This window comes from Phycodurus eques, chromosome 10 (genome assembly GCF_024500275.1).
Source record: "Phycodurus eques isolate BA_2022a chromosome 10, UOR_Pequ_1.1, whole genome shotgun sequence".
NCBI lineage: Eukaryota > Metazoa > Chordata > Actinopteri > Syngnathiformes > Syngnathidae > Phycodurus > Phycodurus eques.
The window spans coordinates 28723096-28746433 of record NC_084534.1 but is presented as its reverse complement, the minus strand read 5'-3'; the positions used below and the strand labels follow the sequence as shown (position 1 = coordinate 28746433).

Sequence of the window (23338 nt, the reverse complement as noted above, 5' to 3'; positions counted from 1 at the left end):
AGTAGAAGACAGTAAAAGACATTATTAGGCAATAAAGCGCCGCAGTAGAAGACATTGGTAACAATTTTGAGACAATAAAACACCCTATCAGACAATAGAAGACCTTGTTCGGTGATAAAACCCAGTAGAAGACCTTGAAACACCTCGTAAGAGAATAAAACACATTTTAAGAAAAAAAAACACTTAGATCACAATAGATCACCACAGTAGAAGCCAATAAAACAAATTCATGACAATAAAACACCTTTTAAATCCCACTAGAAAACATTCAAACACGTTTTCCAAGACATCAAAACACTTTGTAGTGCAACAAAAGCCCTTAGCGGACGATACATTGTCGGGCTTGTGTTGAATTCCTGTTCCAGAACTTCCAGTTTGAGTTCCACGAGACTCCAGAGATCCTCTTTGACGAGGTCATCGAGATCAAGGTCAGTTCCACCTTAACCGCGTGTTTGTTTCCATGGCGACAGACCACCAAAACTGCCTCAAACTGTCCGCCTTTGTAGGTGTACCACCGCCGCACTCTGGCCTTCCTGATGAGCCACGTGGGAACCTTCAAGATCGACATCGCCACTGTGTTTCGCGAGCCAGGTATCATTATAAGGCCACGGCGCCCCCTACGGACCTGGATGACCACTGAACTGCTTTGCAGACCACCGCTTCTACCAGAAGTGGGCACCGCTCACCGACCCGGCCGACACCCGATCGGGGGTCAAGGGCTACGTGAAGTCCACCCTCAGCGTGCTGATGAAGGGCGAGGCTCTGAATGCCCCCAGCCTGCCGCCCGCCACGTCCAATGCCAACGACGACATCGACAAGTCGGTTCATATACGTTATTTTGAATATTTATAGGCCTGACCCCTGGAATTTTGAGGGGGAAATTCACCCCTTGAAGCCAGTTTCACTTAGCAACTGGAAATCTGGTGCACATGTCAAGCATGAGTACACCCACAAAAAAGTATCAAGAAGGGATGCTTGAAAGGACACAGGGAGTCTGCCATTTTGGTTCAAAGCAGCCATTTTAGGGTCATTTTGGCCAGTTCCAGGTGTCCATCAAAGTCAAACTTGTCCAATCAGAATACATTTAAAAAAAAAAAAAATCAGCACCCGACGGCAGTTTTATTTAGCTGCGTGAAATTTAATTCCAATTTCTTTCATGAGTAGACCCGCAAAACTTCCCCAGAGGCCATGCCTGAAAAGACACAGGAAGTCTGCCATTTTGCTTTGAAGCAGCCATTTTTGGGTCATTTTGGCCATATTTGCAGACATCCTGTCAAGACAATAGTTTAGAAATTCAGCCCGTTTTAATTGGCATCTTGAAATTTGGTTGGCATGTTTATCACGAGTAGACTCCCAAAAAGTCTCAAGGAGGCATACCTGAAAAAAACAACAACACACACACAAGGTTTGCCTTTTTGGCTCCAAGCCGCCATGTTAGCCTCATTTTGGTTATTTCGAGGGCTTCTTCAAAGACAAGCTTCTCGTAGACATTCCTTCTGATTGCTGCCCTCTGATTGAAGCATGTTTATGAGACAGATGGTTGGTGGTAAAACGAGAAGTTTTCCCCTGAAAGTTTGGATTGGATGTGTTCCCGACAGGAATCTGATGCTTCCTCGCGGTATGCCCTCCGAGCGTCCGTGGGCTCGATTTCGGGTGCGGGTCTACAAGGCAGAGGGCCTGCCCACCATGGATGCGGGATTGATGGGCAAAATGTCCAAAGTCACAGATCGAACGGTCTTCATTGATCCTTACGTCCAAGTCACCTTTGCTGGACAGCAGGTACACTAGCACCAGACAGGCCATTCGGGTCCAGAACCTCGGGTTGAAAGTGGACCGTTCCCTCTCAGGGGGAGACAGCCGTCGCTTGCGCCTCCAGCTGTCCGGTGTGGAACGAGGAGATCTCCTTCATCGAGCAGTTTCCTCCTCTGGCCCAACGAATCAGAGTCCAGGTCCTTGATGACGCCAAGATGGGGGACATCGCTCTTGCCACGCACTTCCTTGACCTGCAGCAGATTTCCGACTCCACCAGGAATGGTACAACCTGGAAAGGGCTCTATTGCCATCCTTGTGCTCTTTAAGAAGTCTTCAGTGGAGTAATGTGTCTGTCCACAGGTTTTAACCCCACCTTTGGACCTTGTTGGGTCAATCTATACGGTTCCCCTCGGAACTCCACCCTCGGAGACGTCCACCAGGTGAGCGCTTGCGAAACCGCCTCAATGAATGCTTCTCTTGTCTCCAAAATTCCTGAGAACAGACTCAACCACTCAAAACTAGCTCGAAGCTCGTCCGGACTACCTTTCGTTGTCTTTTTCAGGCTTTGAACCAAGGCCTCGGAGAGGGAATCTTTTACCGTGGTCGAATCCTTCTGGCGCTCTGTGTGGAGATTTACTCTTCGCCGTCAGTCGTCGCCATGGACTCCCCGTTAGCGATGGTAGTAGAACCCGTCACGTCGCATCCAACGTGATCCATCAGGATGCTCTCCTGGTCTTGTCAGTCTGCTGTGACTTGGTCTTGTATGATTCTGTAGAAGGTGAAAGGAACGCTAGGCAGGTTGGGACTGAGGAAGAAGCGAGGCAGCAAGAAGGAGAAGAAGAAGGAAGGTGAGCTGGCCAGCTGATACAACACAAGTCCAAAAGCAATCGTAGGAAGTAAACACCAATGTCACCATCTGACCCTAAACCCAATGTCACATTTTCGCGTTTTACCAATGAATCATTGGTAAAACGCGAAAATGTCTTTCTGTCTTTCCACATACGAGTAGATATAAGACCTTCTTCTGGAGCGCACATACAAACATGGAATCATTGCGTGTCACTGAAAAGGATGCAACTGGCTTTTTTATTCCCTCCAAAAATTATGATTTGTTGATGTGACATCACTTTTTTTCTTGAAAAAAATACAACTTCATTCTTGTAAGACAAGGAATGTTTTTATACAAAAAAATCTCTATATATTATTCTATTTTTTTAAGATGATGCTTTTTAATTCTGTTACTATATGACACTTGGGGAAAAAAAGAACCTTTATTCCAACGAACAACTTTTTTGTCAAACAATTTTATTCTCCGAAGATTTTGACTTTTTTTCTGGAGAAAATGTAATCTCGTAAAATTTAGAGTTTGTAAGATACAGATCTTGGTAAGATTTTTTTTTTAACATTCAGATTCAGAAAACTTTATTTATCCCTATGGGACAATTAAGGAAACAAATACAAATGTTTATTCCAATAACATTATAAGTTTTTGCTTGCTTTTTGCTTTCTTATAAGATTCCAACATTGCTCTTGAAATAAATCTGACTTTGTCATCATAAGATTACCTTTTCCTTAAAAAAAAACAAAAAAATTATTATTGTAACATTATAACTTTTTCTTGATAAAAAATACTTTATTTTTGTAAAATGATTACTTTTTTCTTCATAATGCGACTTAGTTGTAACATTGTGACGTTTCTTGAAGAAAATAAGACTTCATTGTCGTTACAGTAAAACCTTTTTCTTGCAAGTTTTCGACTGTCCTGTATTTTTGTAAAGATTTTTTTCCAAGGTTTTTACTCGTCACATTGGATTTTTTTCCCCCTTTCAAAAATACGAGCTCAGGGGACTCGTTTGGTTTGGTTTTCTTAGCTAATTATTCTTCACTTCTCCGGCCTCTAATTGGTGAGAAGCAAGATCTTTCCAACTGCTCAAAATCGTTATATTTGTTGCACGTAGCCTCCACCCGACTGGGCGCCGAATCCGAGGAGGCAGGAGTGGAGGTGCCAGAAGCGGTGACCGTGGACGTGGAGGAGATTCGCCCTTTGCCTGAGGTCAATGACCGACAAAATGTCCTCGCTTCAAACATTAAAAGAATGCACATCAAAGGGGACAGAGGACAGAGCTCTGAGGTACACCACAACACAGGTTAAATCTAAACAGATTTTTTTTTTACGTAGGGTTTCCTGGGCGAGAGAGAAGATTTTCTGCTCTTTGCATCTTTGTTTGAGGTCACCATGATGGATTCATCTGTCGGCACCAGGCCCATGACCTTTGAACTGTCCATCGGTAAAAAGAACACCTGCGTAATGACAGAACAAACAGCAATAACAACAACACCCGCAACTGTCAATTGCGGCGTTCCCGGTAGGAAATCGCGGTAAGGCAGTGAAAGCCGGGAGTTCCAAGAAGAGCCAAAGCCGGGAGGAGCTGAGAAAAAGCCGGGAAGAGTTGAGGCAAAGCCGGGGGGACCTCAGCGAGGAGGTGCAAGGACTTCTGGAGTCTGAGGAGGAGCTGGACAGAGAGGCGGTGCTGAGTCTGGAACCTGAGAACCGCTCCGTGTCCGCGCCCATGAGACCGCAGCCCACCGAGTACGACAGGTAAGGACTTACTTCCTGTCTGTCTCTTGGTGTGTCGCCTGTCGCCACCTTTCCATGCGGTCATAAAGAATGTGTACCGAACTGCACCGAACTGAGCTGCTTGATGGAAACAAGGCTTACCTGTGGGCTTGTCTCACCTGTATCTCACTCAGGTTTCACTTCTTTTCTCACCTGTGCTCACCCGTTTCTCACTTGTATCTCAGCTGTCCCACCCGTGTGTCACTCCAATCTCACTAATGTGTCACCTTTGTCTCACCTGTGTGTGTAATCCACTCGTCACCTGTGTCTCACTTGCGTGTTACCCGTCTCTGACTTGTATCGCACCTGTGTGTAACATGCTCGTCACCTAATGCGGGCTGCAGCGTGCGCTGAGCTCCGTGACGTCCGTACACCATTTTCCGTTGATATCGAAGCATATCCCGCCGCCTTTTGTTGCCCCGATGATTCCACGTCGCGGTCTGCCCGGTGAAGATGGACGCCGGGAAGCATGACGGCGCCATCGGGTACAGCCTCACAAAGCCAAGTCTCCGTTAAGCACATGGCGGCGGAACGTCCGAAGTCTTTACCGGTCTTTATCGGAAGATGAAGCTCGTCCATTTTGTTGGGTAGGGAGCGTCGATTCGCGAGGTGGATCGACGGGATCGCCAATCTGTGTCCTCTCTTGCGGAGTTTCACCCGGACGCCGGCTCGCGTCCCTCTGTGGCGTCGCCTCCGTGTCCACGCGCCAAAGACCGCGGTCGCCGCTCCGGTGAGCAACTCGGGGGGGGGAAAAAAAACCAGCGGATTTGCGAACGTTGGTGAAAGAAAGTGCGGAGTAGCCTCCTTGATGGTTAGCAAGTCTCCCCTTGTGGAAGTGAGGCGCGTAATGTCTCCGAAGACGAACGAAAAACACAAAAACAAAACCAATACTCGCGTAACCGAGGCGTCCACACGGGTAGGCGCCATCTTGTACGTGTCCCTCCCTCCGTGCAACCTGCCTCTCCTGTCTCACTTGTGTCACACCTATCTCTCACCTGTGTCTCATGCGTGTCGGCCGCCAGTCACCTGTGTTCTATTTATCAGCCCGTGTCTCACTCAGCTATTTGTCTCCTGTGTTTTACTTGTGTGTCACCTGCCTCGTCTGTCTCACTTGTGTGTGAGTTGCATCTCACTTGCGCCACTTGTTTGTCATCTGTTTCTCACTTGTATCTCACCCACGTGTCCCTCATCCGTCGCTTGTGTCTCACCCGTGTGCCAACGGTGGGCCAGGTCGTTCCAGTGCGTCCCGCTGCAGGCCCCCTCGGAGAAACGCAAGCCGTGTTTGTTTGTCTGGAGTCAATTTGAAGACCACAGCTTTCGTCTGTACCAGGCGAACTGGCTCAGCAAGATGGCAGACAGGCTGGTGAGATGACACGGGTGGCCCCGACTGGGTGTTGACACTTGGATCGTTTGAGTAACGCACGGCGGGTATCTGGGATGACTTCAGGAGATCGGTCTGGACGAGATGGAGCGTCTCGGACGGAGGCCTCGCAGCAACGTGAAGGAGCGTCTGGTGCACGTGCTGCTGGAGCTGATCACTTCCTGCAAGTCAGCAACCGCCTGTGGCGAGTTGATGTTGTTTTCAAAAATGTGTTTCATCTCACACACTTCTTGTTCTTTTTCAATTGTTTTCACGAAGACAGTTCAGACTGTTCTCAGACAGGCGTGCTCAGTTTCGTCCAAACAACCTGGACGCACACAGGAAAGACTTCATTAAGAAAAATTTGGTGAGGCGCTCATTTGTTTCAACGGGATCAAAAATCTGTGCGCGGCAAAGTACATAGAGTCATACCTCAAATAAAAGGTCACGGTGAGAGCTTTCCTGATCTATTAGGAGATTGTTAATATACCCTTATATAATGACATTCTGATTTGACTCGTAAAACGGTCAATAATGTGTTTGCAATCAAGTACATAGTCATACCTTAAATCAAAGGTCACGATGAGAGCTTTCCAAATCTATCATTAGATTATAAAGATTGTCATAAATTAGAATGTAATGTCCAAATATATATATATATATATATATATATATATATATTTGTTTTAGAGTGTGATGACGTCATGACAAAAACTCATTTTGTGTGTGTGTGTGTGTCAAATTTGACCAATAAAATGACCAAAAATCTGTTTGCAGCAAAGTACATCGAGCTTTCCAGATCTGCTGTATAATTATTTTGTCCATACACAATGATTTTGAGTCCGGTAATTAAACATCGCAAGGGGGACATCGTTGGTTTCCATGTGTATGAGCTGCAAATTTCTCCCAATGTGGTTGCACGATGCCCAGGTGACGGTGGCCCGGCGGGCCACGAGGGCCAGGCAGAGGATAACCAAGCGGACGCTCAAACAGCGAACGTCGGACGTTAAGAAACTCCTGAGCAAACTTCGAGACTTGGCAAAAGAGGTACAACGTTATCGTCACCTCCAATTTGGTCTCCGTGATCTAATGGTAACATGAATAGAGATAATACAAATGTATTTTGAATGAGCTTTGACGTCCTCTCACCCGCGAACAGCCCCAGAACACCATCCCGGACGCCTTCCTGTGGTTGCTGAGCGGCAGCAAACGATTGGCCTACGTCAGGATCCCCGCCCGCTCCGTCATCTTCTCATTGGTAGAGGACCAGAGGGGGCGGGACTGTGGTCGGGTCACCACGCTCTACATGAAGGTCTGTCACTAAAGCGTTCGCTGCCTCCAGACTTCCTGAGACTTTGTTGTTGGTCGCCTCTTGAGAGACTGACCGACCAACGTTTCATGCAGCTAAATGAAACTGGCTTCAGGGGCTGACTTTTCCAAACATCCATCCATCCATCCATCTTCTTTACCGCTTCTCCTCACTGGGCTCGCGGGCTGCTGGAACCTATCCCAGCTATCTTCGGCTCAAGAGGCGGGGTACACCCTGAACCGGTTGCCAGCCAATCGCAGGGCACATAGAAACCAGCAAGCGTTCGCACTCACTTTCACACCTACGGGCAATTTGGAGTCTCCAATCAACTTAGCCCGCAGATGTGCGAACCAGTCGTCCACCGTGCTGGCCTATGACAGACATGTCATCCAAATTTCACGTTGTTACGTAAAACTGGCTTCGGGGGCTCAACTTTCCAAACAGTCTTGGACAGTTCATTTTGGGAGGAGCCCTGGCAACGGCCAAATTGAACTTTAAAATATCCACTTCAAGCCAAGATGGCCGACTCCCTGTGACTTTTAAAGCGCTACCGTCTTGAGACGTTTTTGTAGGTCTACGTATGATAGAAATGTGTACCAAATTTCATGTTGCTATGTCCTGCGATTGGCTGGCAACCAGTTCAGGGTGTGCCCCGCCCCCTGCCAGACGATACCCGGGATTGGCTCCAGCGCTCCCGATCTTTTGTCGTCGACTGTACGACAGACGATCTACATCTTGTGCTTTTTAGTCTCCGGGCGGCTCCACCGGCGAGATCTTCGCCAAGCTGGAGGTGTACTTGTGGCTGGGCCAGGCCAAGTACAGCAAGGAGGCCGTCACCTCGCTACCGGACGAGTTCCTGCCCGTCTACGACGAGTCGGGGGAGGAGGAGGAGGAGGCGGCGGCGCCGGTCGCCACGGCAACGAGGAGGATGCCCGTCGGCCTGTGTTGCCAGGGTGAGTCCAACGAAGGCTTCCGGTTCAGGGGTGGACGCGGTTTTTCATTGGCTGCCACAAGCTGAGGAAAAAAGTGAAAATGTTGAAAAATAGCACAGTGTTTCTTTTTTAAATTCGAAATGAAGAGCAAACGAAAGTTGAATGTTGAAAAATACCACACTTTTATGAACGTAAAAAAAGGTTTCATGAAAAGTTGTCATTTTTTTTACAAGGTGTTACGCTTTAATTTATTGTTTCAATTTGACAGCTTTAAAAAATCTACAATCAAAATATAACAACCGTTGAATGTTACAACAATCACCTTTTTAATGGAAATATAAGTGTCACTTGATTTTTTTTAAGTCTAAAATAAATTTAAATAGCTTCATGGAAATGTGTCACACCAACTGATTATTTAAAAGAAATTGTCGCAGCATTCTTTTTAAATCACAATATTATTGGAATCCAAAATAGTTTCAATGGATTCCTACACGATCGCAGTTGCCATTTTTTTCAAAATTCCACTTTGTTTCGATATCACGCTAATGCCAAGAACGTTTGCTGGGATTTCAATTGAAATATGTTTGGTTGCTTCGCGGCGGTTTTCGCGAGTCGTCGAGCCGACGTGCGTTGCGTTCGCAGACAGTCGATACTTCCAGCTGCGATGTCACCTCTACGAAGCTCGCGGCTTAATGGCGGCCGATGACGACGGCCTATCGGATCCCTTCGCCAAGGTGCTCTTCTCCACGCAGTGTCAGGTGACCGAGGTGAGTGCGACGACCACCGCAACTGGCACAAGTGCTTGATATTGACCGCCTCGGTTCTTTGGTACGCGAGCTGCCCCCAGAAATTCCAATTCAGGCCAAAAAGGGATTTGCAGCAAACATACTGTATGTCACATTAAAGGTCATCGTGAGAGCTTTCCAAAATTTGGAAGTATCTTGTCTATACGCTCATATACTATGACGCAATGATCCAAATGACAGTATTCATGTCACCTTAAAACAGGAACAGGGTCAAAATACGATTTGCAGCAAACCACATTAAGTCGTCTGTCAAATTGGAGAGGTTTCCGTATATGCGATTGCCTCGCCAATATACTCATGGATTATGAAATAATGACCAAAAATATATCTTTTGTACCCAAATCGACTTGTAACAAGGTCAAACAATTGACAATCGGACGTCAAATTAAAGGCAGCGGTGAGACCTTTCCATATCTGTCAATGTCCTCGTGCATTATGATGTGATGCCCAAAAATATAGGTTTTCTTTTTTAATTCAAATTGAGTAGCAACGTGGTCAAAAATCTATTTCCAACAAAGTACATAAAGTCCCACTTCGATTTAAAGACCACAACGAGAGCGTTCCGGGTCTGTAATTATATACAAAAACCTCATGAATGATGATGAAATGAATTCGAAGAGTCACATGAACTCGAGTTGCAGGACAGCAATTTGAGCGATCGGCCAAAATGAGAGCTTTCCGGATCTCGGATGACCGCGTACGGTGGTATAATATAGATAATAAGAAAAATCACGTCAAGCCAAAAGCCGGACGAGACATTTCCATAGCTGTCGTTACTGTACGTGACGATGCCAAGACCCAAAACGGCGTATTCAACAAGTGTAAAAAGAAGTCTGGAGGCGTGTGATGTGTGTGCGTCAGGTGTCCCCAGACACGCTCTCCCCGGCGTGGTGCGAGTGCTTGCTGTTCGAGCGCGTCCTGCTGGAGGGAACCGTGGAGGACCTCCGTCACGACCCCCCTCTGGTCGTCGTCCACATCTTCGACTACGACGCCGTGGTAACGCTCGTCTCCGCCGGCCCGGCGAGGCGAGCAGCGACGTCGTAACGCGCCGCTCCCCGTCGTGCGTCCAGGGTAGCCCGAAGCTTCTGGGCCGAGCGTACGCCGAGCCCGAGTTGAAAGCGGCGGAGACGCCGTACCGGAAGCCCCGCCTGCGCTTCCACGACATCGCCGCGGGGAGGACGCCGGCCGGAGAGTTGCTGGCGGCCTTCGAGCTCATCGAGCTGGACTACTCGTCCTTCGGCGAGGTGAAGCCCGCCGCGCTCCCGTCGTTGTTGTCGACGTTAAGACTCGCCAATCGCGCAAAAGGCCGAATCCCAGTATTTATTGTAACATAACAATATTATATTGTTATGTTACAACAATATTATATTGTTCATATTCATTTTAAAGCTTCGTGCATGCACTGCATTGCCGACAGCGTTGGAGAGTAACAGAGTGCATGTAACGACATTGCGTCATTGAATTACAACATTTACAGAATTGGAATCTGTTCCATTACTGGGAGAAAATGTGTCATTAAATGACGGTTGCTTTTGGAAATGTCCATTATTACGATGACAAATCGCCACAAAAAAACTCGGATTTATCAAACAGTTGTTTTATATTTTTCTATCGAGTTTAACCTTCCAAAGCCGCCGCTTGCGATTGGCCCTCCGTGGTCATGTGCCATTCTGCCGCAGTCTCAAACACGGCAGAGTTTCTCCAAATATGACGATAATTGAATTTGCCGTCGTCAGAATCCGAATCGTAGAATCAGAATCATCATGATTTGCCAAGTACGTTTGTGACGCGTACGCGGGCGTGTCCCCCCGGCAGCCCTCCCTCCCGAGCGGCGTGGACCCTCAGCGGCTGACCTACCTGCGGGACCGGCGCCGCTACGACATCCCGGAGGCAGTCCGACCCGTCCTGCGGAGCTTCAGAATAGAGGTGCCCAAATAGGTGCATGACACGCGTATAGCCTTTGAACTATGATACGATTAACGTACGGTCAGTGAAATATGATTCATTAAGTCATTTGCTCATTGGAGTTACGGTTTCCCTCGGAGGGCCATTAAACCATATCAAGGTTTCATTGCCTCCTCGTGTTATCACACGGAGACAACCAATTGATGGATAAGTACTTTTGAAATGAGAAGTCAAGGATCATAGTCGTTTTCAGTTGTTGTTTGTCGGTAAACAAACCGTGCTTGAGATTTTGTCGAAGAATCACGGACGTGGCACCTGATTTGCTTTGGCGGGCCACATAAAATGATGCGGTGGGCCGGACTTGGCCCGCGGGCCTCGGGTTTGACAGAGGCGCATTCAAGGTATAGTGTATACCTTAAATATGACGTAAGCACGGCTCATTAGAGCTACATACATGAATTAAAATGTCGATATTGTACATTCAAGGGTTTATGGAAAATTCCTTCTGATGCTAATATGCTACATTAGAGGTGGACAGACATGAAATATGGCGCAGAAGAGAACATGTCATATGACGTACAGTAAATATGTTGCCTTATTTGCCAACTATGCTGGAAATGTGGCACAGGAGAGGTGTATATATATATATATATATATATATATATATATGACGTAAATATGGGCCATCCAAATATTGTGGATACAGTATCACAGGTACATACTTCATATTATGTCATTATAGTGCATTAGTGGTACAGACATAAATATAATGTCAGTATGCTACTTTAGATTAATAGAACATTCGATATGATTTAAATTTGCTCCATTGGAAGTACACGGACCATTAAATAGGGTGTCAATATGGCACATAAGAGCTACAGTAGGTTATATAGACAGTTAATATGATATAAATATGCTACGTTAGAGATGTATAAATATTGACTACAATGAGATGGATGTGAGGTATATACATTCACATTAACGATGCATAAACAATACGTTTAAGGGAAATGCTGTTACATTGTAAGTACATACTTTCAATAGGAGGTAAGTATGGTACATTTGAGGAGTATCGATCGCATTCAAGGCCCATTCGAGCTGCAAATACGTTTCCAGGTGCTGTTCTGGGGCTTGCGGGAGCTGAAGCGTGTGCAGCTGTTCCGGGTGGAGCGCCCCCGGGTGAAGGTGGAGTGCGCCGGGCGCCGGCTGGAGTCCGAGGAGATGGAGAGCTACAGGACCCACGCCAACTTCAAGGAGCCGGTCCGCTTCCTCCGCGTGGTCAGTCGCCGCCTTTAGGCGCCCCCGAAAAAGCCGGCCGACGGTTTGGGGTTAACCTCCCGCGCGCTCCGATCAGAAGCTGCCGGAGCAGGCCTACCTCCGCCCTCCTCTGACCCTCTTTGTGGTGGAGCGGCGAGCGTTCGGACGCCAGGTCCTGCTCGGGACCCACGTGGTCCAGAACCTCATGGACTACGCTGCGCCCGAGCCGGGGGACGAGCCAGATGAGGAAGACGAAGAGGGCGAGGCGAAACCCAAAGGTAAGGGCCGAAAACGGATTTGCGGCAAACTATATCGAGTAATGTCTCAAATGAAAGGCCGCGACGACAGCGTCGCGCATATACAATTATTTTGTGGAATTCATGACAAAGCATGGCTTTTATGCGTCAAATTTAATTTTGCAGCAAATAAAAGGCCACCACGAGAACATTTCAGATACATATTTTGTCAACATACCCTCATAGGATGACTTAATCACCAAGAATTTCATTCTGTTTTTTTGTTTTGTGTCCTAAAAAAAAGGTTAACGAATACGTTTGTAGTCAAACATATCGAGTGAAAGCTGTCCTCATATTTCATCGAGTTGTCATTATGTCCAAATACGATGAAGGATGATGATGATGATGATTATATTTGTTGTATTTGTCTAGTAAAGCTAAAAAAGGTATTTGCAACAAAGTATTATAGAGTAATAGCTCGTAATAATAGCCATCATGACAGCCTTCCAGATCCGCGATAAAAAAAGTATGTCGTTGTCCGCGCGTCTCCAGTGAAGAAGACGACTCCGGCGAAGACCAGCACGCTGAAGTCGCTGTGCAGGATCAAACTCGGCAACCTGTCGATCAGAGAGTCGAAGATTCCCGACGGCGCCGCCGAGCCCATCGACGTACGTGCTCTCCGGCCCGCTGCGCTTCTGTCGGCGCCTCGTTTCGTTTTCTATCGCTTTGATTGCTTTCCTGAAGCCGAAGAAGCTGCCGGCGGACGACGACGAGCGGCTGGAGGAGGACGTGCCGGAAAACCAGGAGCTGGACTGGTGGTCCAAGTACTACGCGTCCCTGGAAGAGCTGGAAGAACAGGCCAGATATTTGCAAGCTACTCTATGCGGAGAACGCAATCAAGAAGTTGACGGAAATAGGGAACTTTAGTACGCGATAGACATTCAAACTGATGTAAAGGCGAAATCCAAAGTTTGTACGTACAACACATCGGATGTAAATATGGTCCATGACGGGTGTACGGATATGAAATGTGACGTCAATATGGTACATTGCAGGTACATTACATACGATGTACAGTCAATGCGATACATCGGAGCTGCGTTTAGTATGATGTGGTGACAGTACATTAGCAACATCACATATCACGCAAATAATGTCCATTTCCAATTTGATGGTTAGCAACTTTGACTTTGTCTCCAGGCTGCTGAGGAGCTGAAGAAGAAGGAGGAAGAGGAGGAACGAGATGGAGAGACAGGTGTGCTCACAAATCGCCCTTGAAACCATTGTGAAATCCAAAATGCGCTATATTAGAGCGACGGGACGCGGCAAACGGAGAAGAGGCTGAGGCGGACGCGGCGGCGGCGGCGGCGGCGGCGGCGCGGCCTCCCAAGCGGAAGAAGATCGCCACTCTCAAGGTCAGACGGCGACGCCGAACCCCAAAAAGCCACTCGCGCGGAGTTGCAATAAATCGGCCCCCGGCGACGCTTTCATCAAGCGACACCAAATCGGACAAACGTGTCGATCGTCACGGGACCGACCAAAAAGTCTCCAGGACCCGCGCCCCGATTAGAACAGGAAGTCGGCCATTTTGCTCTCAGACGCGCCGCCGCGAAAGTTAGGAAAAACAAATCTGACCCCGACACTACTTTCACCAATTGACACCAAATTCGGTGGACGTGTCAAACATGACTTGACGCAGCACACACGCGAAGAAAAATCTCAAAGACCCTAAATTGAACAGGAAGTCTGCCATTTTGGTTTGAAGCGGCCATTTTGCGCTCAGATGTGCGCCCCTGGAAAGTTTGACCAGGCGACACGAAATCGGGTGGACACGAAAAAGCCTCGAGGACCCATGCTCGAAACTGAACAGGAAGTCAGCAATTGGCTTATTGCGGAACGTACGGCGGCGGCGGCGCGCGTGTGAGTTCCGAGCAGACTTACGGAATGACTGAAACTCGTATGTCGAGGCACCCCTGTGAAATTGCTTGACCGGTTTGGTTTGAGCACGTTTACTAAATGAAAGGTGAAAAATGGCCGACGTTATTGTTGTGCTGTCATCGTGTTTAGTTGTACGCGAGCGCCTTGGAGTCGGAGTTCAGTCAGTTTCAGGACTGGCTGCAGGTCTTCCCGCTGTTCAAAGGCCGAGCGATCGGCGAGGATGCCGACGAAGACGAAGACGAGCGTCTGATGGGAAAGTACAAGGTCGGCAAATCCCACCGGGCTCCCTTCATCTGCTTTTTTTTTTTTTTCAACTTCGGCAGTCTGTCTCCTCAGGGTTCCTTCCTGGTCTACCCGATCGATTCGGAGGACGAAGATGACGTCCGGTGTCAGATCTCCAAAGGGATCCCGCAGAACTCGCCGCTCAAGGTGCTGGTTCGGATCTACGTCGTCAAGGTGAGCCGCACGACGGCCCCGGACGAAATGGTTTCTGGTGGGACCGTCCTCCTCTGCGGATTTTTATGTTTTTTTCTGTACGGTGGACCCCCGCTGACTTGCACGAAAGAACCCCAATTTAAAAACAATGTTTTCACATTGAACATTTTTTTTTTATTTCAATTTTATAATGAAAGAAAAAAATGTACGTAAAAGACAGCGAATGTCCAAAGATTGTGCTCATTGCACACTTAATAAAAGAAGCTGAAGTGAAATGTGCCGATTGCAGAGTCCAACTGTCTTCAAATACACAATCTAGCCAGAATACTGAATATACTTTACCACCGCTAGTTAGAACAAGGTGTAATCCAGAACAGGTGCTTTGGATAGAGGGAGGACGGAAACAATCCCGTGGCTTTATTGCAGTTTTTTTCTACGTGCTGAAGTCATGTAGAGCAGAAGTGAACCTTGTCTTCTTCTTCTTCTTCTTCTTGGCTCTCGCAGGGCACCAATCTGGCTCCCACTGACCCGAACGGCAAAGCCGACCCGTACCTGCTGGTCCGCGTTGGGCAGCAGAGTCAAGACACCAAGGACCGCTACATCCCCAAACAACTCAACCCCGTGTTTGGAGAGTGCGTATGTTTTTTTTTTTTTTGGACATCCGGCAAACTGCACCTTGGCTTTATGTTCCACCTTCAGCACTCTGCATCTTTTTTCCCTCAATCTGGGACTCAGCTCCTTGTTTTTCTCTCCATCCGGCACCCCGACGTTTGTTATTTTTTTTACATTCAGCACTGTACCGTTTTCTTTTCTTTGTCCATCCAGCACTTATTTTTCTTTGCTTCATTCAGCACTCCGCCATTTGCTTTTTTTCTACATCCGGCAACCTACATTTTTTTTTTTTGTCTGCATCCAGTCCTCCGCTGTATTTTTCCGACATCCATTGTATCACATATTTCTTTCTAATCCAGCACTCCACCGCTTCATTTTTATTTGATTTTTTTCTACATCCAGCACTCCATTGATTGTTTTCTGTTTTTTACATCCAGCACCTTACATTTCCTTATTTCTACAACAAACATTTTTTGGGGTACTTCATCTAGCACAGTGCCGCTTGTTTTTTTTTCGACATCCAGCACACTATAACGTTTGTTTTTTCCACATTTGGAACTCCACTGGTCATCATTTTTTCTTTTGAACATCCCGCACTCGGCCGCTTGTTTTTTTTCTGCATCCAGCACTGCATGACTTGTTTTTTTTCTCCGTCTGGCAGTCTATTGCTTTTATTTCTATGTCAAGCACAATTTCTGTTACCCCCATCCAGCAGTCTTTTCTTCATCTAATCTCAGCTTGTTTTGGCTGTTGTTTCCTACTTCCGACAAAGCAGCGCTTCTTTTTGCTCCGTCTCCGCCCGGCACTCCGGCACTTTTCTTTTTTTGCACATCCGGCGCCCCGCTCCCTCTGAGGCGGCAGGCGGCACGTGCGTCTCGTCGCAGGGTGTTCGAAGCGACGGTGTCGTTCCCCGCCGAGACGGAGGCGCTGGTCAGGGTGATGGACCGCGACGTGGTGGGCGCGGACGACGTCATCGGGGAGACGCGGGTGGACCTGGAGAACCGCTTCTACAGCCGGCACCGCGCCACTTGCGGCCTGGCCCTCCGCTACGACGCGTGAGCTTCGCCGTCTTTAATGTGACGCGTGACTTCAGTCGGCACGTGTCCTTCCTCCGTGCTCTGGCTTGTGTGTCCCCTGCTCCTTAGCCATCTTTCCAACTCATAAAATGAATTCAATTGTTCACTGTTTTTGTTTTTTTATCGCTGTTTTCAGGGCTTTCGCTGACTCGAAAAGACACCAGAGTTTGCGGGCGTGTTTACCCCGGTAACAAACGTAACGTTTCGTCGTGGTCGGGAATTGTTTGACCATACGACACCCCTCAATCCTTTTCCTTTGAAGCAACAATTTGATGTTCATTTTGGCCATTTCCAGGGCTCCGTCACACAAACATACGCGTATCTATAATCGTAGGATGGGGAGCATTCAGCCACCCAAGAAAGTTTTCACTTAGGAACGTGACATTTGCCTTTGTGACACGAAAAAAGTCTGCCATTTTGGTTCGAAGCCATCTTAGGGTCATGGCGGCAATTTCCACGGCACCTTAAAAGTGAAAAGTTTTGGCACTGTGCCGTTGGTTCGGTTCCAGTCGGCCCGCTCGAGCAAAGGCGTATCTCCGTCAAGTCCGTCGGTTAGAAGTGACGTCATCGCGTCCGTTGTCCGTCCGCAGCGAAGGTTACAACGCGTGGCGGGACGCGAAAAAGCCGTCGGTCATCCTGTCCGAGCTCTGCAAGAAAAACGGCATCGCGGCCCCGGAATATCGAGCGTCCGAGGTCAAAGTCCTCAACAAGATCTTCAAGATCCCACCGGATGCCGTCCCGGGAGGTAGGACCGCATTTGGCAAGTTTTCCGTATGTAACGTTTCATGAAAATCATTTCTGCAATAAGAGTTGGGAGTTGAATTGTTGAAAACTGTTGGTCTTCGGTTTTAGACCCGCCCCATGTGTAAAGGGCCCTGAGACGAGCATTTGGAGAAGAAAATAGATTTCTATATTTTACGGAAGAAAAAAAGAGTTGTGGTTGTTGGAGCGAAAAAAACAATCGAACTCTTCCCCCCCCAAAAAGTTGGATATTCTAGATTTCTTAAAACATTTTTTTAGAAGAAAAGGTTTTTTTTGTTGTCGTATTTGTACAATTGTATAGTTTTAAGAAGACAATAAAATGTCATGTATTTTTGGGGAGGAAAAAAAAGTTATAGAAATTTTGAGAGGTAAAGTCATGTTTTTTTTCCGAAAAAAACTCAAATCCTCGAAAGAAAACCTTTTTTTTTATGACAAACGTTATAACATTTATTGGAAAAATATGTCGTATATCTTTGACAGGCAAAAGTTGTACATTTTCCACTTAAATGTTGTATATAAAAAAAATAAGAAGAAAAGCGGTGTGTGTATTTGAGACGCGCTGAACAAGACGGAGAGTTCGGCGGAGGCGGAGGAGCACGCGGCCGTCGGCGTTCTGCGACGTTGGGGCGAGATGAGCGAGTTCGTCCCGGGAGCGGTCGCGCTGGTGCCGGAGCACGTGGAAATCCGCTCGCTCGTCAACCGGGACAAACCCGGACTTCCGCAGGTAACCGTGGCGACCGCTCATCGCGGCGTCCCGTCGTCATTAGCGACACTCTTTGTGCGCGCGTGCAGGGCTACCTCCACATGTGGGTGGACATGTTCCCGACGGACGTTCCGGCGCCGCCTGCCGTGGACATCAAGCCTCGACAACCCGTCGCGTACGTTCGCCGTTCTCAGCTAAATGCATGTAGCGCCACAGCATTAACTCCACTTTTCCCCCAAACTTCTGGCACACGACCCTTTGGTATTTTCATACATCGAGCACCCTCTGAATTGTTTTTCATTTTTTTTCGACATCTGCTACGGCACGGCTTGACTTTTTTTCCGTGGCTTGCTTTTTTTCAACATCCGGCACCCCAATGTGTTTTGTTCTACACCCGGCACGCCATCACTTGTTTTTTCCAAACATCCAGCACGCCGCCATTTTTTTCTGCCTCCGACACAACACCGTTTTTTTTCACATCCAGCACTCCATAGCTTGCTTTTGTTCCCCCAACGTACAGCACCTCTGTGTTTTCCGTGCACTTTGCCGCTTGTTTTTTCTCGATATCCGGCGCACCACTTTTTTTTTCCTACATCCGGCACGCCGCTGTTTTTTTTCTACATCCGGCACTCCACTGCTTGTTGTTTTTTTACTGCATCCAGCACTCCGTGGCTTGCTTTTTTTCAACAGCCCAGCACCCTATGTTTTTTCTCCATCCGGCATGCATGCCACGACTATTTTTTTTTCTGTATTCAGTACGCCGTGGCTTTTTTTTTTTTTTTTTTTTTTTGTATATTTGGCACCCCTCAGTTTTTTTTCTAAATTCGACACTCCACCGCATTTTTTTCCCTAAACACTGCATTCCACCACTTGCTTGTTCATGTATTCAGCACCGCACTGTTTTATTTTCTACATCCGGCACTTTGCTGCTTGCTTTTTATCTACATCCAGCACACACCTCTTTTTTTTTTTTTTTTTTTTTTAAATCTGACACTCCACTACTTTTTTTTTCTGCATCCAGCCCTCCACAGTTTTTTCCTTTTATTTATATATATATATATATATATATATATATATATATATATATATCCACCGAGAGTTTTCATTTCTGTGGAAAGCGTTCCAACGCCTGAGCTGATTTCACGACAACAGGTACGAGCTTCGCGTTATCATCTGGAACACGGACGACGTCTTCCTGGACGACGTCAACCCGTTCACCGGCGACCCGTCGTCCGACATCTACGTGAAAGGGTCGGTCGGTCGGAGTCGTACGCCCGTGAGCCTCTCGCGCGACAGGCTCCTGATTGGATGTTTTTTTGTTTTTTTTCGCGGCATCCAGTTGGATTCGAGGCCTGGAGGGAGACAAGCAGGAGACGGACGTCCACTTCAATTCCCTGACCGGAGAGGGAAACTTCAACTGGAGATTCGTCTTCCGCTTCGACTACCTGCCCACCGAGGTTAATCGTGGCTTGTGGATGTTACGTTTGAGTGTTTGAATGTTCTCATCTTGTTTCAGCTACTGAGAACTAGAGTGGACGAACTCCAACGTTGTCCTTTTCAAGTTAAGCGCAGAAACAAATCGAGAGAAGCAGTCCATTACCGCACTCGGCACTCTTCCTGATTCAAAAACGTGAAACCGAGCTTCGCCTCCGACCCGCCCGCAAGCAAACAAACAAACAAAAAAAGAAATTAAGTGGCATCAACTGGCACAAATGGATGTCATTTATCATCTCTTATCAAATATGGATTTTTGCACTGAATTTTTGAGATCAAATGAATTCTTCTTCTTCTCATTATTGTTATTATTATAGCGTGGGCTAACTCCATTGTCGTCCATTTCAAGTTAAGTGCAAAAACAAATGGAGGCAATGGAGATATCTTTCAAACGAATACCCATCAAAATCAAGGTTTACTTCTATGGCTGCAACGAATGATTATTTGAAAAATGGATTCATCTGTCACCGACTGTTTTTGATTCATCGATGAATCGGATACAAAAAAAACGTTTTCATTTTTGTCCTTTTATTAAAAAACTGGACATTATTTGAAATTGACAGTGCAGAAAATGCACAAAGATAAAATGATGACGATTCAGTTGGTGGTTTGGTCCGCAACATCTCAGGAAATCGGATGAAAGTGTGCATGATTGTTTTCCAAAGTGAAAGCAGATGTTTGCAAATGTCCCGTCTTCGCCCCCAAAAAAAACAAAGATCTGCTTTCATGGACAACGAGAGAAACTACAATTCGAAAAAGTTCAACAAGGCCTCTCGACGATTAATCGATTGTCAAAATAGTTGACGATGAATCAATTCATTGTTGCGCCTTTATTTGTTCAGTTCCGATTTTGACCTATAGGGGGGCAGTCCATCATTGCGAAACGGGAACAATTGACCGATTTGATGGATGTTTGGACTGACCCCACCCAGTATTGCGCTATTTTTGTTTCAATTCAACGAAGGATTTCGTATCCGATATTTAAGCCATTCGACTTGAATTGACTCTCGCGCAAAATGACGACAATGGAGTCGGCCCGCTGTGGTCGCCGGTGGCTCGTTTGTCCTTTTGACGACGTTGTCGTGGCGTGTGTTGAAGAAAGAGGTCGTGTGCGAGCGCAAGGAGTCCTTCTTCTCGCTGGACGAGTCCGAGTTTCGCCAGCCGGCCGTTCTGACGCTGCAGATCTGGGACTACGATCGCGTCTCGCAAAACGACTTCCTCGGTGAGACTGAAAAAAAAGGGGCAATTCCAAATACAGGGAAATGTTTAGGGGGCACAGTTGAATATTTTCACCCAAAAATTGCAGTCGATAGACATTGGAGAAAAATAAATTGTGTATTCAGTATAGCGGGGGGGGGGGGGGGGGGAATATTTGACAGGACTTTTTTTTCTCAAAAACGTCTTCTATTTGTGAGAAAACTAATTCTATATTTTCACAAGGAAATGTATTTGATGTGTCTTTTCTTATGCTTATATTGCGGAGAAAGAAAGAGATGAATAATTTGCAGTTCACTTTTGAAAATACTTTGAAGACAAATGTTTCGTTTAAAAAAAGGGTCAAGTAAGTCAAATGTATATAAGTTCTGTCATTTCATAGAAAAGTGCACATATTTTACAGGAAAAGGTCATTTGTTTTAAGAGCAAATGAGTCATATTTTGGAGGGGGAAAAAGATTGAAAAGTCTATTTCGCAGACAAAAAGAGTTGCATATTTGGAAGAAAAGGGTTCTATATTTGAAAGAAGGATATATATTTTTGAAAAGGCTTACTTTATTTGAAATATTGTTTATTTTGGAGGAAAAAAAACATTTTACATTTTGAGGGAAAAGGTTCTTTTTTTACATTGAAATTGTCATAAATTTAGGAGAAAACTGTTAATATTTCCAAGAATTGTTTGACATAGTTTTGAAAAAATGTATTTTCTCCAGCCCAAGAATATCACAACCAAAATATTTTTAGACAGAAGAAAGTCATATTTTGTAGAAAAAGGGATCAAATATTTATTCTGAAAAAGTTTCATATTTTCCAGACATAAATGTTGGACATGGAAAAAAAGGGGGAATAGGAGGAGTAAGTTTTGGAAGAGATGCAAAAATGGAGACTAAAAGCTTTGTTGTCTTTCTGGGGGGGGGGGGGGGAGATTGTTTTGGGATTTATTGACGATCATTTGATCGGATGTAAAAAGTGCAGCTGAAAGTGAATTTGTGGTGCGACGAATGACCGATATTCGATGCGATTGTCGGCCCGAGGCTCGTCGGAGCTGCGGCTGAGCGACATGGCGCGCGGCGCCAAGTCGTCGGCCAAGTGCACGGCGCGGATGGCCGAGGAGCGCGCCCGCCCGCGGGCGTCCATCTTCCGCTCCAAGAAGATGAAGGGCTGGTGGCCGCTCACCCGCCAGAAGACGCGGCGCGAGGAGAAAGAGGAGAAAGAGGCCCGCCACGGCAAAAACCAAAACAAGACGACCGAGGACGGCAAAGACAAGCGAGCGAGCTTCACCGACGCCGCCGGAAACGTCCACTTGCTCATGGTCGCCGCCGCCGCCATTTGCTCCCGTTTTTCTGTAATTCCTCAGTATTCTGCAGACAACGCCGCATCATGACAACGTGACAAAAGACGCGTGTTGCGAACGTCTCGCGATGTCTCGCAGTCCCATCGACATCGGCGTCGTGGCGCTCGTCCGAGGTCGGGCGGCTCGAGCGGGGCCGCCCGGACTCGGCCCGAGACGCGGGGAAACGCCTCCGTGACCGACGGTCAGGTCGAGCGTCCTAAAATGGAGACAAAGTTGTCATTATGGGGGGTTGTGTGGAGAAATTGCAATCGCCGTGTTGCCTCGTGGGAAAAGGGCACGCGCGAGAGAAAACGTAGGAAAAGCCGAGCGCCGTCGAGGCTTTCGCTCAAAGTGCGCGCGTGTTTGTGCCTTGCGCCTGCAGGGTAAAGTGGAGGCGGAACTGCAGCTGTTGACGGCGGAGGAAGCCGAGGCCGACCCGGCGGGACGAGGCCGCAAGGGACCGGAACCTCTCGACAAACCCGAGTGAGACCAATTACTTGAGTAGAGATAAAAGAACTTCTTTTACAACAGCAACGATATGAATTACGGGCGGAACGTTTGACACGTTGCAATTGAACTTTGCAACAGCCAGAAAAATCCGGGAAAAATTGGCCAATTTTTGCAGCTTTTTCAAAAGAAACGTTTGCTTGAACGTCATCATGTTTGTCTTCTGTTGTAATGCGGCGACGTGCCAAAACAACCTCCCCAGAGGGGCGAAAACGGGCGCCATCTTTGAAACGGGCTTTTCGGTCGGGCCCTAATTCGGAGCTCTTCGCGTAACCTGGCGTTAGCCGTGGCGTAAAAAGACGTGACGCCGAACTCTGTGCGGCCCCTGCAGCCGTCCCGCCACCAGCTTCGCGTGGTTCGTCAACCCCATGAAGACGTTGGTCTTCCTCATCTGGAAGAAGTTCAAGAAGTTCATCGTGACCTCGGCGCTTCTGGCCGCGTTGGCGCTCTTCTTGGGCCTGCTGGTGTACACGCTGCCGCAGCACATCAGCGGACTCCTCGTGGCGGGATGAACCGCCGCGGCGACGTTTTCGCGGCTCGTAATTCGAAGCGGGTCATCATTTGGGGGATGGGTCGAATTGGATGGAATTGATTTCGGTGAGCATGAGACAATTGTCACACCAGCGCAACACGCTAGGAAATATCAAATAAAGAAATGCTGTTTGAAAAGCGCTGCGGCTGAAGCACAGTTGGTAAATGACCCCTGACCTCTCGTTTGCTTCCCCTTCAAATGGAGACAAGTGAAGCCTTCAGACCTCGCCAACGGAACACTTTGCATACCGTCAATATTCTGATCCACAGCGAGAATCGTTAACATCACACCACCGAATTCCCTTCATCGGCGTATCTTGTGAAAATCATTATTTTTGATTTTGTCTTTAAATTTTGTTTTAGCTTGGACATCTCATCATCTCATCATTTCATCATTCCATCTTGTAATTCAAAAATAAGCATAGGCCTCAGGAGGAAATAAAGGTTTTGCTTACTATTTTTTATGATTATCGAGAGGGAATAAAATGTCAATTTTTGGGGGGCGCTTTTTAACGTAAGAAAAAAAAAAAAAAAACATCCAGCGAGTCAAATAAGGTTT

At 47.0% G+C, this 23338-nt stretch overlaps 1 protein-coding gene across 1 annotated transcript in view; it reads left to right on the top strand.

Annotated features, from left to right (window-relative positions):
• fer1l4 (fer-1 like family member 4) overlaps positions 1–22919 on the top strand; it is a 28956-nt gene extending 6037 nt beyond the window's left edge. The window contains exons 10-49 of the mRNA XM_061688481.1: positions 366–428; positions 507–591; positions 653–818; positions 1599–1779; positions 1848–2034; positions 2113–2192; positions 2315–2431; positions 2528–2600; positions 3711–3805; positions 3932–4040; positions 4123–4351; positions 5600–5732; positions 5817–5917; positions 6009–6096; positions 6660–6776; positions 6889–7041; positions 7787–7991; positions 8613–8737; positions 9638–9772; positions 9847–10020; positions 10592–10702; positions 11798–11959; positions 12036–12216; positions 12727–12842; positions 12919–13032; positions 13375–13429; positions 13486–13589; positions 14242–14376; positions 14449–14568; positions 15052–15179; positions 16044–16214; positions 16826–16980; positions 17552–17721; positions 17790–17875; positions 18853–18951; positions 19040–19157; positions 20293–20416; positions 21443–21720; positions 22124–22224; positions 22580–22919. Of these exons, the coding sequence (XP_061544465.1) occupies positions 366–428; positions 507–591; positions 653–818; positions 1599–1779; positions 1848–2034; positions 2113–2192; positions 2315–2431; positions 2528–2600; positions 3711–3805; positions 3932–4040; positions 4123–4351; positions 5600–5732; positions 5817–5917; positions 6009–6096; positions 6660–6776; positions 6889–7041; positions 7787–7991; positions 8613–8737; positions 9638–9772; positions 9847–10020; positions 10592–10702; positions 11798–11959; positions 12036–12216; positions 12727–12842; positions 12919–13032; positions 13375–13429; positions 13486–13589; positions 14242–14376; positions 14449–14568; positions 15052–15179; positions 16044–16214; positions 16826–16980; positions 17552–17721; positions 17790–17875; positions 18853–18951; positions 19040–19157; positions 20293–20416; positions 21443–21720; positions 22124–22224; positions 22580–22760 (5325 nt within the window). The 3' untranslated portion in view covers positions 22761–22919. The remainder of the gene's footprint in view (positions 1–365; positions 429–506; positions 592–652; positions 819–1598; positions 1780–1847; positions 2035–2112; positions 2193–2314; positions 2432–2527; positions 2601–3710; positions 3806–3931; positions 4041–4122; positions 4352–5599; positions 5733–5816; positions 5918–6008; positions 6097–6659; positions 6777–6888; positions 7042–7786; positions 7992–8612; positions 8738–9637; positions 9773–9846; positions 10021–10591; positions 10703–11797; positions 11960–12035; positions 12217–12726; positions 12843–12918; positions 13033–13374; positions 13430–13485; positions 13590–14241; positions 14377–14448; positions 14569–15051; positions 15180–16043; positions 16215–16825; positions 16981–17551; positions 17722–17789; positions 17876–18852; positions 18952–19039; positions 19158–20292; positions 20417–21442; positions 21721–22123; positions 22225–22579) is intronic.
• The last annotated feature ends 419 nt before the right edge of the window (positions 22920–23338 follow it).